General features: G+C 47.4%; 1 protein-coding gene across 1 annotated transcript in view; it reads left to right on the top strand.

Annotated features, from left to right (window-relative positions):
• Nucleotides 1-14,601, top strand: part of FGD2 (FYVE, RhoGEF and PH domain containing 2) — a 42,324-nt gene extending 27,723 nt beyond the window's left edge. Inside the window, 12 exon segments of the mRNA XM_036868597.1 lie at nt 1,895-1,974; nt 2,060-2,090; nt 2,530-2,622; nt 9,457-9,588; nt 12,437-12,583; nt 13,783-13,809; nt 13,811-13,865; nt 13,868-13,929; nt 14,278-14,325; nt 14,327-14,396; nt 14,399-14,436; nt 14,438-14,601. Coding sequence (XP_036724492.1) covers nt 1,895-1,974; nt 2,060-2,090; nt 2,530-2,622; nt 9,457-9,588; nt 12,437-12,583; nt 13,783-13,809; nt 13,811-13,865; nt 13,868-13,929; nt 14,278-14,325; nt 14,327-14,396; nt 14,399-14,436; nt 14,438-14,491 — 837 coding nt within the window. The 3' untranslated portion in view covers nt 14,492-14,601.
• Nucleotides 14,602-17,673: the final 3,072 nt, after the last annotated feature.

Genomic DNA, 17,673 nt, shown 5'->3' with positions numbered 1-17,673 from the left:
TTCTTCCTGGCTGTGGCCTCCAGACCTTAGATTTCTCCCTTCTTTCCTCTTTCCCCTCTCCTTCACCCAATCAGGCATGGAGTCTTGCCAGATTCCTGATACTGTTCCCCAGGTAGAAACCTTTTCTCTCTCCAGGCAGGCATGGACCATTCAGGGTATCCCTCCCTAACTGACCTCTGGGCTGCTGGTTTGTCCCATTTTCCCCAGCCCTTCGACCCTTATACATAGCTGCTGGAGTGGCTTTCCCAAACACCTCTCTCCACATGAGCTTCTCCATTTATAAACCCTTAGAGCCTCCCCATTGTCAAGGGTATCAAGTGCAAATCACATCAGGCCCCTTCTAGAGGGAACGGACTGGTTCTGTGGGCCCGAGAGGTAGACTAGGCCTAACACGAGGAAGGATGTGCCCAGAGTCATGCTCTCTGGGGTGTGGTGGGACGCCTGAAAGTGTGCCAAGGCCTGGTCACCTCGTGGCAGGGAGCCAGCAGAGGGGCCCAAATGTCAGGTGGATTCAGTGACAACAAAGTTCCTCCATGCTAGGCCCTTGGGCTCTAGGTCTGTATCTTAGCTTCTCTTTGTGAGTGTCTCCACATTGCCTGGGAGAGGTCTGTGCTTACTAGGCTCTGGGAGTGGGGTCTGCTTTACCCCTGGGGACCAAAAACCTGAATTTGAATCTTCATTATGCTCTTTAGGTGCTGTTTGACCTCAAGCAGGTCTCTTGCCCTCTCTGATCTTCATTTTCTCATCTCCCAAATGAGGGTGATAATATCTACCTGTCCAGACTGCTGTGAAGATTTTCTTTAACTTTTTATTCTGGACACTTTTAAGCTGAGAAAATGGTACAATGAACCCCCATATACTCATCACCTGGCTAAAACTGGTTTCCTCAGCAGTCCCCCTCTTAATCCCCTTTTCCAATGGATTATATAAGAGCAAATCTCAGACACATAATCATTTCACCTATAAATACTTCAGTATGTCTCTTTAAGAAATAAGAACTCTTTTTTTTGCCCTAAAAGTTGCCAACAGTACCATTATTACATCTAACAAATTAATGGTAATTATTTAATAACATTAAGATCCCTTGGTTTTCCTTGACTGTCTCATAATTGTTTTCTCACAGCTGATCTGTTTGAATCATTTGTAATATGCTTCTTACATCCCTTTTTATCCATTATACCTCCCTCTCCTAGTTTTTCTCTCATTTATTAGTTGAAGAAATCAGATCATTGCTCTGGTAGAGTTTCTCACAGTCTGGATTTTGCTGACCGCACCCCTGTGGTGTCATTCAGCATGTCCCTCGGTCCCCCATATTTCTTGTAAACTGCTAGGTAACCATAGACTCAGCTGTGCCAGGGGACTGTAGCTGTTGACAGGCATTGCCCTCAGGGGCACATGATGGCCATTAAGCATTAGAATTGATTAGTGGGTTCAGCAGTTGTGCTGATTAAATGAGAACATGTGTGGGGTGCTCAGTGGCTGTCACATAGTAGGTGCTCTGTGATGGGTGGCTTTCATAACGGACTTGGGACCTGTGGAGTTCTGGGACAAGGATGGTAAAAGACAAGAAGTGGGGGGTCTGTTGGATCTGTGAATTGGGTGGTCAATTCCTTCATTCACTCTATGGGGTAAAAGGGTCTTGTTCTAGGCCGTACGTCTGGTCTTGAAAAAGCTGTGTCCCCAAACCCAATTTGTGACCCAGTTTCCATTTTGGGTGACTCCTTTGTCAGGCGCATTTGCTTGGCTTGATGGGGTTAGGGAGCAATTGAACAAGCTCCCTATCCTTGTCTCTAATTTGAATTGTCCTTGGGGCACAGTTCACCTACCTCCCTGCCACAGTGCCTGGGGGGCGGGTGGGCAAGTCTGAACAGTCTCTCCCTCCCATTCCGAGCAGGTGCGGGAGCTGACTGACGCCGAGTTCCCCCACTCCTTCCTGGTGTCCGGGAAGCAGCGCACCCTGGAGCTGCGGGCCCGGTAGGCAGGCAGGCTGAGGGCCGGGCAAGATGGGAAAACTGGGAGGGGCTGCTCTCCTCAACACCTGTGTTCACTTTCCAAGCAGGTCCCAGGAGGAAATGATCTCCTGGTTGCAGGTATCAGAATGCTCCAGGGCCCCTAGGATTCTGACCTCCCTACCCAGGCTGTGGGGGAGGGAGGGATGCTGTGTGTGTGTGTGTGTGTGTGTGTGTGTGTGTGTGAGTGCACACCCACCTGCTTGCTCCCTGTTCTTCCTCAAAGTTGCTCTGTAGTAGTTGGAGTCAGACCTGGGTTCAAATCTTGCTGCCTCTCACTGCCTAGCTGGGTGGCCTGGGGCAAGTCACTTAATGTCTCTGAGCCTCAGTTTTCACATCTGTAATCTGGGGCTAATATTTTCTCCTCCCTTAAATCAGGCAATGTACACTTAGAATATAGCGCCTAGCACCCAGTAGGCTTTTAGCAATGTTTGTGGAATGTGTAGATGGATTCACAGATGAGCAAGCCCTTCCTGCCGCCCCCACTAACCACCTCCCTGTGCCCCTCCCCCTGCCCCAGGCCTGCCAAGCCGCCATTGACCAAATCGAGAAGCGGAATGAAACCTTCAAAGCTGCGGTCCAGAGCCCTGAGGGAGACACCCAGGAGCAGGAGGTAAATGAAGGCTCTGTATCCCTCCTGGAGCCGCCAGCCTTACACAGGAATGATTCCCTCTCTTTGTTCTACCTAGGCCAGTTTGGAGGGCTGGAGGGTGTCACCCACCATGAATGATTTGAAGGGATCAGGGGAAGCTCACACAAGCCAACATCACCCTACTCAGAAACTCAATGCCAAAGATTCCCCCATTAGCAAAAAATTCCTTTGGGAGGCTTTATATGCAACTACCCCTAGGAAGGATTTTACATCTATATGTATAACTCGGGCTGTGGGGGTGGTGTGTGTGTGCAGGTTTGGGTTTTTCTTTTTTTTTTTTTGCTATCTTCCAAGAGTTCTTTATTTATCTCTATTAATTCATACTCCAAGGGCAGGGACTGGTCCTCGGTTTGAAAGAATCAGAATTGACTATGTCAGCAAATAAAAGCAAATCAGTCTCTGAATCTTTTATAATGTGCAGTGAGCATGTCTGCCCTATGCTCTAGAGAGACAACATCTATTTTCAAGGCTGATTGCTTTAGGAAGATTCTTGAAAAGACAGTCCAGAAAAAAGGAAACACAAGAGACCCTAGGAGAACTGTCTCCCAACATTTATCTTTTTTTTTTTTTAATTTTAAAATTTAATTTTATTTATTTTTTATACAGCAGGTTCTTATTAATCTATTTTATACATATTAGTGTATACACTTCAATCCCAATCTCCCAGTTCATCCCACCACCACCCCCCCACCCCCGCCACTTTCCCCCCTTGGTATCCATACCAAGTTTGTTCTCTACATCTGTGTCTCTATTTCTGCCCTGCAAACCAGTTCATCTGTACCATTTTTCTAGGTTCCACATATATGCATTAATATACGATACTTGCTTTTCTCTTTCTGACTTACTTCACTCTGTATGACAGTCTCTAGATCCATCCACGTCTCTACAAATGACCCAATTTCATTCCTTTTTATGGCTGAGTACTATTCCATTGTATATATGTACCACATCTTCTTTATCCATTCGTCTGTCAGTGGGCATTTAGGTTGCTTCCATGACCTGGCTATTGTAAATAATGCTGCAATGAACATTGGGGTGCGTGTGTCTTTTTGAATTATGGTTTTCTCTGGGTATATGCCCAGTAGTGGGATTGCTGGGTCATATGATAGTTCTATTTTTAGTTTTTTAAGGAGCCTTCATACTGTCCTCCATAGTGGCTGTATCAATTTACATTCCCACCAACAGTGCAAGAGGGTTCCCTTTTCTCCACACCCTCTCCAGCATTTGCTGTTTGCAGGTTTTCTCATGATACCCATTCTAACTGATGTGAGGTGATACCTCATTGTAGTTTTGATTTGCATTTTTCTAATAATTAGTGAGGTTGAGCAGCTTTTCATGTGCTTCTTGGCCATCTGTATGTCTTCTTTGGAGAAATGTCTATTGAGGTCTTCTGCCCATTTTTGGATTGGGTTGTTTGTTTTTTTAATATTGAACGGCATGAGCTGTTTATATATTTTGGAGATTAATCCTTTGTCCATTGATTCGTTTGCAAATATTTTCTCCCATTCTGAGGGTTGTCTTTTCGTCTTGTTTGTAGTTTCCTTTGCTTGCAAAAGCTTTTAAGTTTCATTAGGTCCCATTTGTTTATTTTTGTTTTTATTTCCATTACTCTAGGAGGTGGATCAAAAAGATCTTGCTGTGATTTATGTCAAAGAGTGTTCTTCCTATGTTTTCCTCTAAGAGTTTTATAGTGTCCAGTCTTACATTTAGGTCTCTAATCCATTTTGAGTTTATTTTTATGTATGGTGTTAGAGAGTGTTCTAATTTCATTCTTTTACATGTAGCTGTCCAGTTTTCCCAGCACCACTTATTGAAGAGACTGTCTTTTCTCCATTGTATATCTTTGCCTCCTTTGTCATAGATTAGTTGACCATAGGTGTGTGGGTCTATCTCTGGGCTTTCTATCCTGTTCCATTGATCTGTATTTCTGTTTTTGTGCCAGTACCATATTGTCTTGATTACTGTAGCTTTGTAGTATAGTCTGAAGTCAGGGAGTCTGATTCCTCCAGCTCCGTTTTTTCCCTCAAGACTGCTTTGGCTATTCGGGGTCTTCTGTGTCTCCATACAAATTTTAAGATTTTTTGTTCTAGTTCTGTAAAAAATGCCACTGGTAATTTGATAGGAATTGCATTGAATCTGTAGATTGCTTTGGGTAGTATAGTCACTTTCACAATATTGATTCTTCCAATCCAAGAACATGGTATATCTCTCCATCTGTTTGTGTCATCTTTGATTTCTTTCATCAGTGTCTTATAGCTTTCTGAGTACAGGTCTTTTACCTCCTTAAGTAGGTTTATTCCTAGGTATTTTATTACTTTTGTTGCAATGGTGAATGGGATTGTTTCCTTAATTTCTCTTTCTGATCTTTCGTTGTTAGTATATAGGAATGCAAGAGATTTCTGTGCATTAATTTTGTATCCTGCAATTTTACTAGATTCATTGATTAGCTCTAGTAGTTTTCTGTTGGCATCTTTAGGATTCTCTATATATAGTATCATGTCATCTGCAAACAGTGACAGTTTTACTTCTTCTTTTCCAATTTATATTCCTTTTCTTTCTTTTTCTTCTCTGATTGCCGTGGCTAGGACTTCCAAAACTATGTTGAATAATAGTGGCGAGAGTAGACATCCTTGTCTTGTTCCTGATCTTAGAGGAAATGCTTTCAGTTTTTCACCATTGAGAATAATGTTTGCTCTGGGTTTGTCATATATGGCCTTTATTATGTTGAGGTAGTTTCCCTCTGTGCCCACTTTTTGGAGAGTTTTTATCATAAATGGGTGTTGAATTTTGTCAAAAGCTTTTTCTGCATCTATTGAGATGATCATATGGTTTTTATTCTTCAATCTGTTAATATGGTGTATCACATTGTTTGATTTGCATATATTGAAGAATCCTTGCATCCCTGGGATAAATCCCACTTGATCATGGTGTATGATCCTTTTAATGTGTTGTTGGATTCTGTTTGCTAGTATTTTGTTGAGGATTTTTGCATCTATATTCATGAGTGATATTGGTCTGTAATTTTCTTTTTTTGTAGTATCTTTGTCTGGTTTTGGTATCAGCGTGACAGTGGCCTCATAGAATGAGTTTGAGAGTGTTCCTTCCTCTGCAATATTTTGGAAGAGTTTGAGAAGGATGGGTGTTAGCTCTTCTCTAAATGTTTGATAGAATTCACCTGTGAAGCCATCTGGTCCTGGACTTTTGTTTGTTGGAAGATTTTTAATCACAGTTTCAATTTCATTACTTGTGATTGGTCTGTTCATATTTTCTATTTCTTCCTGGTTCGGTCTTGGAAGGTTATACCTTTCTAAGAATTTGTCCATTTCTTCCAGGTTGCCCATTTTATTGGCATAGAGTTGCTTGTAGTGGTCTCTTATGATGCTTTTGTATTTCTGTGGTGTCTGTTGTAACTTCTCCTTTTTCACTTCTAATTTTATTGATTTGAGTCCTCTCCCTCTTTTTCTTGATGAGTCTGGCTAAAGGTTTATCGATTTTGTTCATCTTCTCAAAGAACCAGCTTTTAGTTTTATTGATCTTTGCTATTGTTTTCTTTGTTTCTATTTCATTTATTTCTGCTCTGATCTTTATGATTTCTTTCCTTCTACTGACTTTGGGTTTTGTTTGTTCTTCTTTCTCTAGTTCCTTTAGGTGTAAGGTTAGATTGTTTATTTGAGATTTTTCTTGTTTCTTGAGGTAGACTTGTATTGCTATAAACTTCCCTCTTAGAACTGCTTTTGCTGCATCCCATAGGTTTTGGATTGTCATGTTTTCATTGTAATACGTCTCTAGGTATTTTTTGATTTCCTCTTTGATTTCTTCAGTGATCTCTTGGTTATTTAGTAACGTATTGTTTAGCCTCCATGTGTTTGTGTTTTTTACGGTTTTTTCCCTGTAATTGCTTTCTAGTCTCATAGTGTTGTGGTCAGAAAAGATGCTTGATATGATTTCAATTTTCTTAAATTTACCGAGGCTTGATTTGTGACCCAAGATGTGATCTATCCTGGAGAATGTTCCGTGCACACTTGAGAAGAAAGTGTAATCTGCTGTTTTTGGATGGAATGTCCTATAAATATCAATTAAATCTATCTGGTCTACTGTGTCATTTAAAGCTTGTGTTTCCTTATTAATTTTCTGTCTGGATGATCTGTCCACTGGTATAAGTGAGGTGTTAAAGTCCCCCACTATTATTGTGTTACTGTTGATTTCCTCTTTTATAGCTGTTAGCAGTTGCTTTATGTATTGAGGTGCTCCTATGTTGGGTGCATATATATTTATAATTGCTATAGCTTCTTCTTGGGTTGATCCCTTGATCATTATGTAGTATCCTTCCATGTCTTTTGTAACATTCTTTATTTTAAAGTCTATTTTATCTGATATGAGTATAGCTACTCCAGCTTTTCCATTTGCATGGAATATCTTTTTCCATCCCCTCACTTTCAGTCTGTATGTGTCCCTAGGTCTGAAGTGGGTCTCTTGTAGACAAGATATATATGGGTCTTGTTTTTGTATCCATTCAGCAAGCCTGTGTCTTTTGGTTGGAGCATTTAATCTATTCACGTTTAAGGTAATTATTGATATGTATGTTCCTATTACCATTTTCTTAATTGTTTTGGGTTTGTTTTTGTAGGCCCTTTTCTTCTCTTGTGTTTCCCACTTAGAGAAGTTCCTTTAGCATTTGTTGTAGAGCTGGTTTGGTGGTGCTGAATTCTCTTAGCTTTTGCTTGTCTGTAAAGCTTTTGATTTCTCCGCTGAATCTGAATGAGATCCTTGCCAGGTAGAGTAATCTTGGTTGTAGGTTCTTCCCTTTCATCACTTTAAATATATCGTGCCACTCCCTTCTGGCTTGTAGAGTTGCTGCTGAGAAATCAGCTATTAACATTATGGGAGTTCCCTTGTATGTTATGTGTCATTTTTCCCTTGTTGCTTTCAATAATTTTTCTTTGTCTTTAATTTTTGTCAGTTTGATTACTAGGTATCTTGGCGTGTTTCTGCTTGGGTTTTTCCTGCCTGGGACTCTCTGTGCTTCCTGGACTTGGGTGGCTATTTCCTTTCCCATGTTAGGGAAGTTTTCGACTATAATCTCTTCAAATATTTTCTCAGGACCTTTCTCTCTCTCTTCTCCTTCTGGGACCTCTATAATGCAAATGTTGTTGCATTTAATGTTGTCCCAGAGGTCTCTTAGGCTGTCTTCATTTCTTTTCATTCTTTTTTCTTTATTCTGTTGCATGGCAGTGAATTCCACCATTCTGTCTTCCAGGTCACTTATCCGTTCTTCTGCCTCAGTTATTCTGCTATTGATTCCTTCTAGTGTATTTTTCATTTCAGTTATTGTATTGTTCATCTCTGTTTGTTTGTTCTTTAATTCTTCTAGGTGTTTGTTCTTTCATTCTTCTAGGTCTTTGTTAAACATTTCTTGCATCTTCTCGATCTTTGCCTCCATTCTTTTTCCGAGGTCCTGGATCATCTTCACTATCATTATTCTGAATTCTTTTTCTGGAAGGTTGCCTATCTGCACTTCCTTTAGTTGTTTATCTGGGGTTTTACCTTGTTTCTTCATCTGGTACAAAGTCCTCTGCCTTTTCATTTTGTCTATCTTTCTGTGAATGTGGTTTTCCTTCCACAGGCTGCAGAATTGTAGTTCTTCTTGCTTTTGCTGTCTGCCCTCTGGTGGATGAAGCTTTCTAAGAGGCTTGTGCAAGCTTCCTGATGGGAGGGACTGGTGGTGGGTAGAGCTAGGTGTTGCTCTGGTGGGCAGAGCTCAGTAAAACTTTAATTCACTTGTCTACTGATGGGTGGGGCTGGGTTCCCTCCCTGTTGGATGTTTGGCCTGAGGCAACCCAACACTGGAGCCTACCCGGCTCTTTGGTGGGGCTAATGGCGGACCCTGTGAGGGCTCATGCCAAGGAGTGCTTCCCAGAACTTATGCTGCCAGTGTCCTTGTCCTCACGGTGAGACACAGCCACCCCCCCGCCTCTGCAGGAGACCCTCCAACACTACCAGTTAGGTCTGATTCGGTCTCCTATGGGGTCACTGCTCCTTCTCCTGGGTCCTGATGAGTACACTACTTTGTGTGTGCCCTCCAAGAGTGGAGTCTCTGTTTCCCCCAGTCCTGTTGAAGTCCTGCAATCAAATCCCGCTAGCCTTCAAAGTCTGATTCTCTAGGAATTCCTCCTCCCGTTGCCGGACCCCCAGGTTGGGAAGCCTCACATGGGGCTCAGAACCTTCACTCCAGTGGGTGGACTTCTGTGGTATAATTGTTCTCCAGTTTGTGAGTCACCACCCAGCAGTTATGGGATTTGATTTTATTGTGATTGCACCCCTCCTACCATCTCATTGCGGCTTCTCCTTTGTCTTTGGATGTGGGGTATCTTTTTTGGTGAGTTCCATTGTCTTCCTGTCGATGATTGTTCAGCAGTTAGTCGTGATTCTGGTGTTCTCCCAAGAGGGAGTGAGCGCACGTGCAGGTTTGGGTTTTGAAAGTCCCTGAAAAATGTGAGACCACGGGAAGGTGGAAGGCAGGTGGGGTGGTAGTTATGGAGAGTGTCTGTGACTTGATTTCAGATCTGAGCTCTGAACTCTGGCCTGCTGGGTGTCTTTGCTGAGTCCCTTGACCTCTCTGGGCCTCAGTTTCCTCACTGTAAAATAAGACTCATAGTAACTGACCTCCCCTATACGTGGTCTTCATCCGTCTAGTCTGCTTCATGTGGAAGCCACTGGGAAGCATAGCACACATAATCTCTGCCACAAGCAGGTGGGTACAGGGGGTCCTGAAGTGCCCACCCTGCCGCCCCACAGCTGCAGTCCGAGGAGCTGGGCCTCCGGGCACCACAGTGGGTCCGTGACAAGATGGTGACCATGTGTATGCGCTGCCAGGAGCCCTTCAATGCCCTGATGCGCCGCCGCCACCACTGCCGGGCCTGCGGCTATGTGAGTACCCACCTCGGCCTCTGCCTTCCCAGCTCAGGCCCTGCCCTCCCATCCCTGCCAACCCTTCCCACTTCAACCGGTACAGCCAGAAGTGCTGGGCGCTAGCTGTGCCAGGTGTGTGAGTTACCTGGTTTGGACATCATGGTGCCCACGTGTGAAGCAGGTCTGCTGTTCGCCCCGTTCTGCAGGTAGGACGCGAGGCTCAGACAGGTTAAGCGACCTGCTCAAGACACTCCCGAAAGCTGACCCTATTCATTCATCTGCTTCCTTACCACCATTTCCCAAGACCCCCAGGGCCCAGCACCAGGAAATGGTCTCCAGTTCCAGGGTGGGGGCACCCGAATCCTTCAGCCCCTGTCGGACCTTTCATCCACCACCTCATCAGCCCCACGCCTGTTACTCACCCACCCCTCACCGTCCTCTTTTCTTGACCGACCTCAGCTAACTGTCCCCTCCTCTTCTTGGCAAATCCTCAGCACTCCAGCACCTGCTCGGTTCTGCTGCTAACTAACTCTGCCCACCAGGTTCAGCCTCAGCTTCCTCCCACCTGTACAATGGGGATTAGTAACACCTGCCTCCAGGGTGGTAGTGAGACTCACAAAAGAAGGTTCACCCCCTTCCCTCTCCTTGTCCCCCTTTCCTTCCCCCTCCTCAATCACTTGGGCAGCCTCACTCAGAGCAACAGCCACCAGCTGATTGAGGAAGGAGCCACTCCTCCCTCTTGTCAGCTCGGGCCCAGTTATCAGAGGCAGATCTTGCTTTGCTTTTTAAGCACTTGCTGTACTTAGAGCTGTTCTCTGTTGACATTCAACCCTCTCCATTTACTCTGCAAACAGAGAAGCCCTTTAATGAACCTCCGTCTTTAATGACCTCGGGGGACAGGAGGAGACCAGCTGGCAGGTTGGGGCCAGTCAGCAAGGCGTCCCCAAATGTGTTAAAATTGCAATCAGGACACAAAGTAAATTTCTAGGACTGGGACACACCTATGTTCAGGCGTAAGTGAGTTTCATACCAGAGCCAAATAGAAAGGATCTGGGGATTAGCTCCCATTTTCGGTGAGTCACATCAGTAAATAAGAGTTGAGTCTACTCACACTTGTAACTTTGTAAGTAGTTTTCTAAAAAATTATTTTAAAATAGTTAAGAAACGCAAAGAGGCACAAAGAACAACATAACAACACCCGTGTACCTGCCTTCCAGGTACAAAAAGGAAATAAAATATTCTGAGAACTAAATGAAATGTATGATCCTTGATCGAATCCTGGATGGGAAAAACAGAACCAGAAACAGAGTCATTACTGGGACCATTGGGGGGAAATTTGGTTATGAAGCATGTATAGGTAACAATATTGTATCGATGTTAAATTTCCTGTGTGTGATCATGACATCGTGGATAGGGAGGAGAATGCCCTTGCTCTTAGGAGACACCAGCTACATATTTAAGGGTGGTGTGACATGATGACTGTAATTTAAACTCAAATGGTTCAGAAAAAATACATATATGTATGTGTGTGTGTGTATATATGTATATATAGAGAGAGAGAGAAAGAGAGAGGGAGAAATCGAAAGTGGCAAAAATGTTCACAATTCGTGAATTTGGTGGTGGGGGTATCACTGTACTATTCTTTCAACTTATCTTCAGGTTTGAAATTTTTCAAAATAAAAAGTTGGTAGAGGAGAGAGGAGAAAATAAATACGTGCTAATTGTATTTTAAAAATTTAAATCTCAATAAAAAACAAAATTAAATATTCCCAAGGTAGCTGAACCCTGTGTGTGGGGCTGTGTGAGGCACCCGATTCTGGGGTTTTCTCCTGCCCGTGTGACCGTTGTACTCTGTGAGTCATCCTTTCTGTGGTTGGGTGCCCAGTTTCCTGCCTCCCCGCCTGCCAGACGGGAATCCTGGTGACGGTGGGACAAGCCCAGGCCTCCCCTGTGGCTCCCTCCCAGGCCACGTGCTGTGCTGGGCACACAGACCGGCTCCCTGATGAATAACCCTTCGTCCAAGTCTCTACCTCTTGCCCCCATTTCCAATCCCACATCCTGGACTCACTGTGACACCCCAGTCTTCCTGGAAGTCACATCCTGCAGCGCCTGTTGTTTTCTCCCCAGGTTTTCTCCATGCCTCTTTCACCCGATCCTCCCCAGCCTGATCTGTGACGGCCTTCTTGGGACGTCTCCGTGGTGGGCTGGGGGACGGGCGCCACTCCACAGCCTCCACGTGGCGGGTCTTCCTGGCAAAAACAGCCAGCCCGTGATTTTTGTATCAGAACACGTTTGACTCTAGGATTGGGTGGACTGCAAAATCTGCATGACTCTTAATGCTAAACCGTAGGACTGTAAAGACGCCTTCCGTTTGCGGAGGGCCGGTTGCTGCCAGAGAGCTCTGTGGCCTTCGTCAAGCCACTGTCCCCTCGTTGCAGGTGAGAGTAAAAGTCCCAGGGCTGGTCACCTGGTGGGGTTGCTGGGAGTCAGGTGAGATGGCAGAGGGGAGAGAGAGCACTCAGAGAAGTGATCAGATGCAAGGGGTGTGCGCAGGTCAAGCCCCTGGGGATCGGTAGCTGCCCTCACAACGGGGACGTGAAGGGAGAGAGGTCGAGCTCCTGCAGTGGGGGCCAGGCCTCAAGCCCCCAGCTGAGGGCGCTCTCCCCCGCACTGCAGTCTCCAGGCGGCTGGGCCTCTGCCAGCGCAGGGGATGCCCCGGCTCTGCCTCCATCCCTCTCCTGAAGCTTTCTTTTTCTTCCTCCGGTCTCCGGCTGCTCTCACGTCCCCACCTCCTGGGCCAAGGCACGAACGGGGATCTCCATGCCTCACCTCAGCCCCCAAGCCCCTCCTGCCTGTCCTCCCCCAGGTGGTGTGTGCCAGGTGCTCCGACTACCGGGCTGAGCTCAAATACGATGACAACAGGCCCAACCGAGTCTGCTTAGACTGCTACACGTTCCTCACCGGAAACATGCTCCCCGAGGACAAGGAGGACAAGAGGCGCGGCATCCTGGAGGTGAGGGCCGGTTTCCTCTACTAGGCAAATGTGTGCACGGCCTCACCAAGTGCTGGCACTGTCCTCGGTGCTGAGGAACAAGCCTGCCGTGGTCACACTCCCCGTCCTTCTCTCTCTGCCCACAGACAGCGCCCCCGGCCCCCCACGGAACACCCCCACCCCTGGCCCGGCCCTGGCCAAATAAAACAGAGCTGGGCCTGTCACCAAATGGAAGCAACTTTTGGCTCCAGGCTGTGGCCCAGGCTCTCCACCTTTCTTCTGCATCCTCATCCGATAATCGCACGGCCACTCTGGACCACTCCTGTTCACATCCCCATGCCCTGCCCCAGCAGTCCCAGGAGGTGAAGAGAGCTGGTGCGGCTGATTCCATTTTACAGATGGGGATACTGAGGCTGCAGGTCAGGGTCCCACTGCAGGGAAGAGGCAGCCTGGAGGCTCCATTGTAATTGGAAGGGACTTCAGGGACCAGCTGGTTGGAGACCCAGGCCCAGAGAAGTGACTCATCCAAGGTCACACAGCGAGTTAGGAAACCAGCTCTCTGATCTCTACCACAGATATTCTCTGCTGTCCTTAGGGGCTGAGCCACTCCCCACCCCCCAGGCGCTCCAGGCTGCTCCCACTGCTGGTCAGCACCTCTGGGGCACTAGCACCCAGCCCAGACACTGGTTACCGACCACCTCATCCCTCTGCCACTCCCTCATTAAAGCCAGGTTGACATCCCACTGTCCTTGGGAGGTGGGAGAAGACCCAGCCTATTCCAGCTGAACTCAGCTCCAGGTTCAAGTTGATTCTTCCACTGACATCTGCCCACTTTCCAATCCTCCCTCATTCTTTTAGGCCCCGGCCCTGCCCACGCCCTCCCCAATCACTAGGCCACACCACACAGCTTTTGCTCCTGGAGAGAGGGAATGGTCTGCCCCTTTTCAGGCTCCAATTCTGTCCCCTGGGGCAAACTCTCAGGGGATAAGCCCTCCCAGCACCTGTGGCAGAGGTCAGACTGGCTGAGGTTTGGAACTGCAGCTCTGCCACTGGCCAGCTCTGTGACTGCAAGTCCCTGATGGGACTCTCTCTGAGCCTCAGGGGCAAATAACACCTCCTTGCAGGGTTGCCGTAAGGTTTGGAAAGGGTGATTTCTAATGACCAACATCTGTCAGGTAGTGGGTGCTCTGTTCCCTGGCAGTTCCTCTCTCTGGTTTCAGAAAGGAGCTGCAGCGGGGTCCGAGCAGAGGCCTAATGTGCAGCTTCCTACAGCTCCTCGGGGACAAGTGGGGCAAGAGCGGGTCCCGGGCTGGTGCGTGATCCCCCGGGATGACCCCCTCGTGCTCTATGCCTACGCTGCCCCTCAGGTAATGCCACACCCCGCCCCTCCTCACATATGTGTGCGTGTCAGGGGTGGCGGTGGGGTGAGTACTGTTGGCCCCATAAGTCAGATGAGGCTCAATGAGGACCTGGTTCCCTCAAGTCACAGGGTTAGTGGGCTTTCAGAGCTGGGCCCAGACTCCAGGTCGCGACTGCTTTGCCATCAGGGGGCGACCAGTCCTCTTCCTCAATGCCCTCCTGCCACCCCACCCCACTTCATGGGTTTTTGCGGGGCAAGAGGCAGGTGTGTGCCTGGGTACCTTCCAAACAGCCGTCTGAGGCAGTGGCGCCGAATGGGAGGACAGCGGCCACACAGCTCTCCCCTCCCCTCCCAGGACATGCGGGCCCACACCTCCATCCCCCTGCTGGGATACCAGGTGACCCACTGGGCCCCAGGCGGACCCCCGGGTCTTCCAGCTGCAACAGTCAGGCCAGCTCTACACCTTCAAGGCCGAAACGAGGAGCTGAAGGACCGCTGGGTGAAGGCCATGGAGGCGGGCGGCCAGCGGCTGGAGCCCGGGGAGCCCAACGACAGGGACCCTGTCCTGACTGAGCCACAGCCGGCCCCCTTCCCCCTCAGAGCCCTGCTCCTGCCACGCACGCACGGGCTGACACTTCAGCTGACCCACCACCCCAAGCTGAGCTTTCAAAGAATCGATTTCCAGTCGTCTGTGTTCAGACCGTGTGTCCTGATTGAGATTCAGAAAACATGGGTTCATTCCTTTGGGGAGGGGATGACGAAGCATCCCAGTTTGCCCAGGGCCGAGGGGGTTTCCTGGAACATGGACTTTCAGTGCTAAACGAGGAAAGTCCCTGTAACCCAGGACTGTTGGTCACCAATGTGGTTCACAGCCTGGCTGCACATATGTATCACCTGGGAACTTTAAAAGATACCAACAAATAAGTAAAAAAATAAACTAAAAATTCAAAAATACAATGCCTGGATCCATCACCAAAGATTTCTGATTTGACTGTCTGGGATGGGGAGGCATGGGTATGTTTTAGGAGTACCCACATGAGTCTGATGTGCAGCCTAGGTTATCCGGATGAAGAACAAAGCAAGCAAACTACCAAGTGCTTGCTAGGCATGAGATTAATAATAATAACAAATATCAAACATCTACTGAGGCAGGCACTGTTCTAAGTGGTTTTACATGGATTATCTCATTTTACCTTCAGACTTATAATCCCATTTTCCAGATGAGGACACTGAGTCTTAGAGAGGTTTAGTCATTGGCTCAAGGTCACACAGCTGGTGGATGCCAGAGCCAGGTTTTAACCTAGTGCACTAAGGTGAAGGCTCTGTCCATCAGGTAGCAGAGCAATTGGCTGAGCAGAAAAGGAGAGGAAAGAGGGAAGAAAATGGGGAAAGGCAGGAGGGGGAAGGTAGGAGCAGGAGGAGAGGGCAGGAGCATCTCTGGCCCCCTGGCTGGTGGGTGAGGCTGCTTTTTCATAAGAGACCACCAGGGGGTGGCAATGACCAGCAGGCCACATCCAGGGACCCCAGCTGGGGCCCTGACACCCGAAGCCACTTCCATCAGGCCCAGCTGCCGCTGGGCTCTGCCCCTGAAGAAGGTGAGACAGACCAGTCATAGATCTTTGTCCCCTTCTAGGCCCAGCAGTTTGCCTACCCCCACCCCCTAACCTGAGGCCACCTCCCTTCTGTAGGGTATTTTTTAAAGCCCAAGAAAACCTAATTGGCACGATCTCTCTGGGGACCAGGCTGGCCTGGCCATAAGTTCATTCCTTCATTCAACAAATACTTGTTGAGCTCTTCTTTGAGCCAAATGCAGACCTACACTGGGGGTAACAGCAGTGAAGGAGACAGACAACATTTTCTTCTGCCTTCATGGAGTTTATATTCTTATCCAACAAAATAAATGCATAAAAGATAGAACATATCAGATGTGATGAGTGCTCAAATAGAGTGACAAACCATCCAGACTTTCCTAGTTTTAAAAGTAAAAGTCTTAAGTCTCAAGAAACCCCTCAGTTCCAGGCAAACCAGGATGGTTCATCACTCTAGTGGAAGAAAAAAAAGCAAGAAAGGGAGCAGAGTGAGAATAGGATGTGTGTGTGAAAAACACACGTTTGAAAAACAACCTCAAGGAAAGAAGAAAGGGAGGGAAACACACAGATATCTGGGGGAAGAGCATTCCAGGTGGAGGGAACAGTGAATATGGTGGGAGAGAAGGAGGGAGCCAAAGGTGACTCTAAGGCCTCTGATCTGAGAACAAGGTGGTGGGGTGCAGCTGCCACTAACTGAAATGAGGAGACCGTGGAAGGGGCAGTTTGGGGGATAGCGACACACCAGGAGCTCTCACGTGGACAAGTTATAGCTGAGGTGCCCACTCACGGCCTTGGCCAGTAGTCAGGTATCTGAGCTCAGTCACCAGGTCTAGGCTGGGGCTGTAAACATGAGAGCTGTCATCCAGAGATGGGGTTTAAAGCGTGTGTGTGAAACAGAAGGAAGGGGTCCAAGGACCGAGCCCCGTGCACCCCAACATTTGAACTGTGCACATGCCCAAATTCTAGGCGTTAGCACCCTGACATTCTAACTGCACACACTCCAACATTCTAACACTTTGACCTGCAGTTACAATTCTGAGAATTTACCCCAAGGAGACAAATCAGTGTGACAAGACTCACGCACATTATTTACAATAGTCCCCCAAACTGGAAACTACATAAATATCCATCCAAAGGAGACTCATCAAATAAACTTACGCCCATGGAGAGGGAACTTGTGGCAAACTGCTGCGTACACACAGTGGAGAACCCTGCTGCTGTTCAATGAGAAGGCTTCAATCTTAATGAACTCACCTAGGAAGACGCCTGTGAGGTGTTAAGTGGGCGATAACTACAGAAGGAGCTAACATTTTAAAACACTCACTGTGTGTCAAGCACTGAATTAAGGCCTTGGTGGAGATTATTGCACTTAATTCATAATAACATTAGAAGTAGACACTATACCAAATCCTCATTTTACAGATGAGGAAACCGAAGCAACGATGGTTGAGTAAAACTTGCTTGTGGTCACATAACATGGGGTAGAAGAGGTAGCATTCCAAACCACTGGGCTGTGGATGAAGATATTTTACAACTGCACCAACTAAAGGGGTACACAACGCATTTTACAAGTGGTTGTTTTGCTTTCTTCTTTATGTGCTTGTGGTATTTGAATTTCTTTTCAATATGAGGTATTATTCTATAATCACAAGAACAAAAGTGCCTTTCCTGTGTTAAGGGAACAATAAAAGAAGGACCAAAGGAAAACTCACCCGCCCTGCCCTCCTTCCCGGGGACCTGACCTGCCACCACGTGGGATCATTAGGCATCAGTGCCAGAGCCAAGAGGCTAGGTACCCCAGCGGCCGCTGGGAAACGCAACCTGGAAGCACCGGCCGGAATGGAGTGCTTATTCCACGAATGAGTGTGAAGATGTGGAAACGTGCAGTGACCAGAGGGTAGAGCAGAGCCTGGACCTGGCAGAACTCAGGGTCCCACCAGAAAGCCACGGACACAAGAGGGTGCCATCCTCAAGGCTCCTCTCCTGGGAGCTCGAAGAGGCCTGTGTGACCTGGGGGAGTCCCTGACCTTCCCTGGCTGCATCTCACCCTGGCTTCGCTCACACAATGACCCTATTTGTCCCAGGCTCGTGGTCTACATCAGGAAGGGAAGACTCTAAGGGGTTCAAATTTTCACTCCTGAAGCTCACTTCAAAAAGGCTGG

This window comes from Balaenoptera musculus, chromosome 11, assembly GCF_009873245.2.
Source record: "Balaenoptera musculus isolate JJ_BM4_2016_0621 chromosome 11, mBalMus1.pri.v3, whole genome shotgun sequence".
NCBI lineage: Eukaryota > Metazoa > Chordata > Mammalia > Artiodactyla > Balaenopteridae > Balaenoptera > Balaenoptera musculus.
Note: the sequence above shows the minus strand (reverse complement) of the source record. Positions and strands in the feature narration are given on the sequence as shown.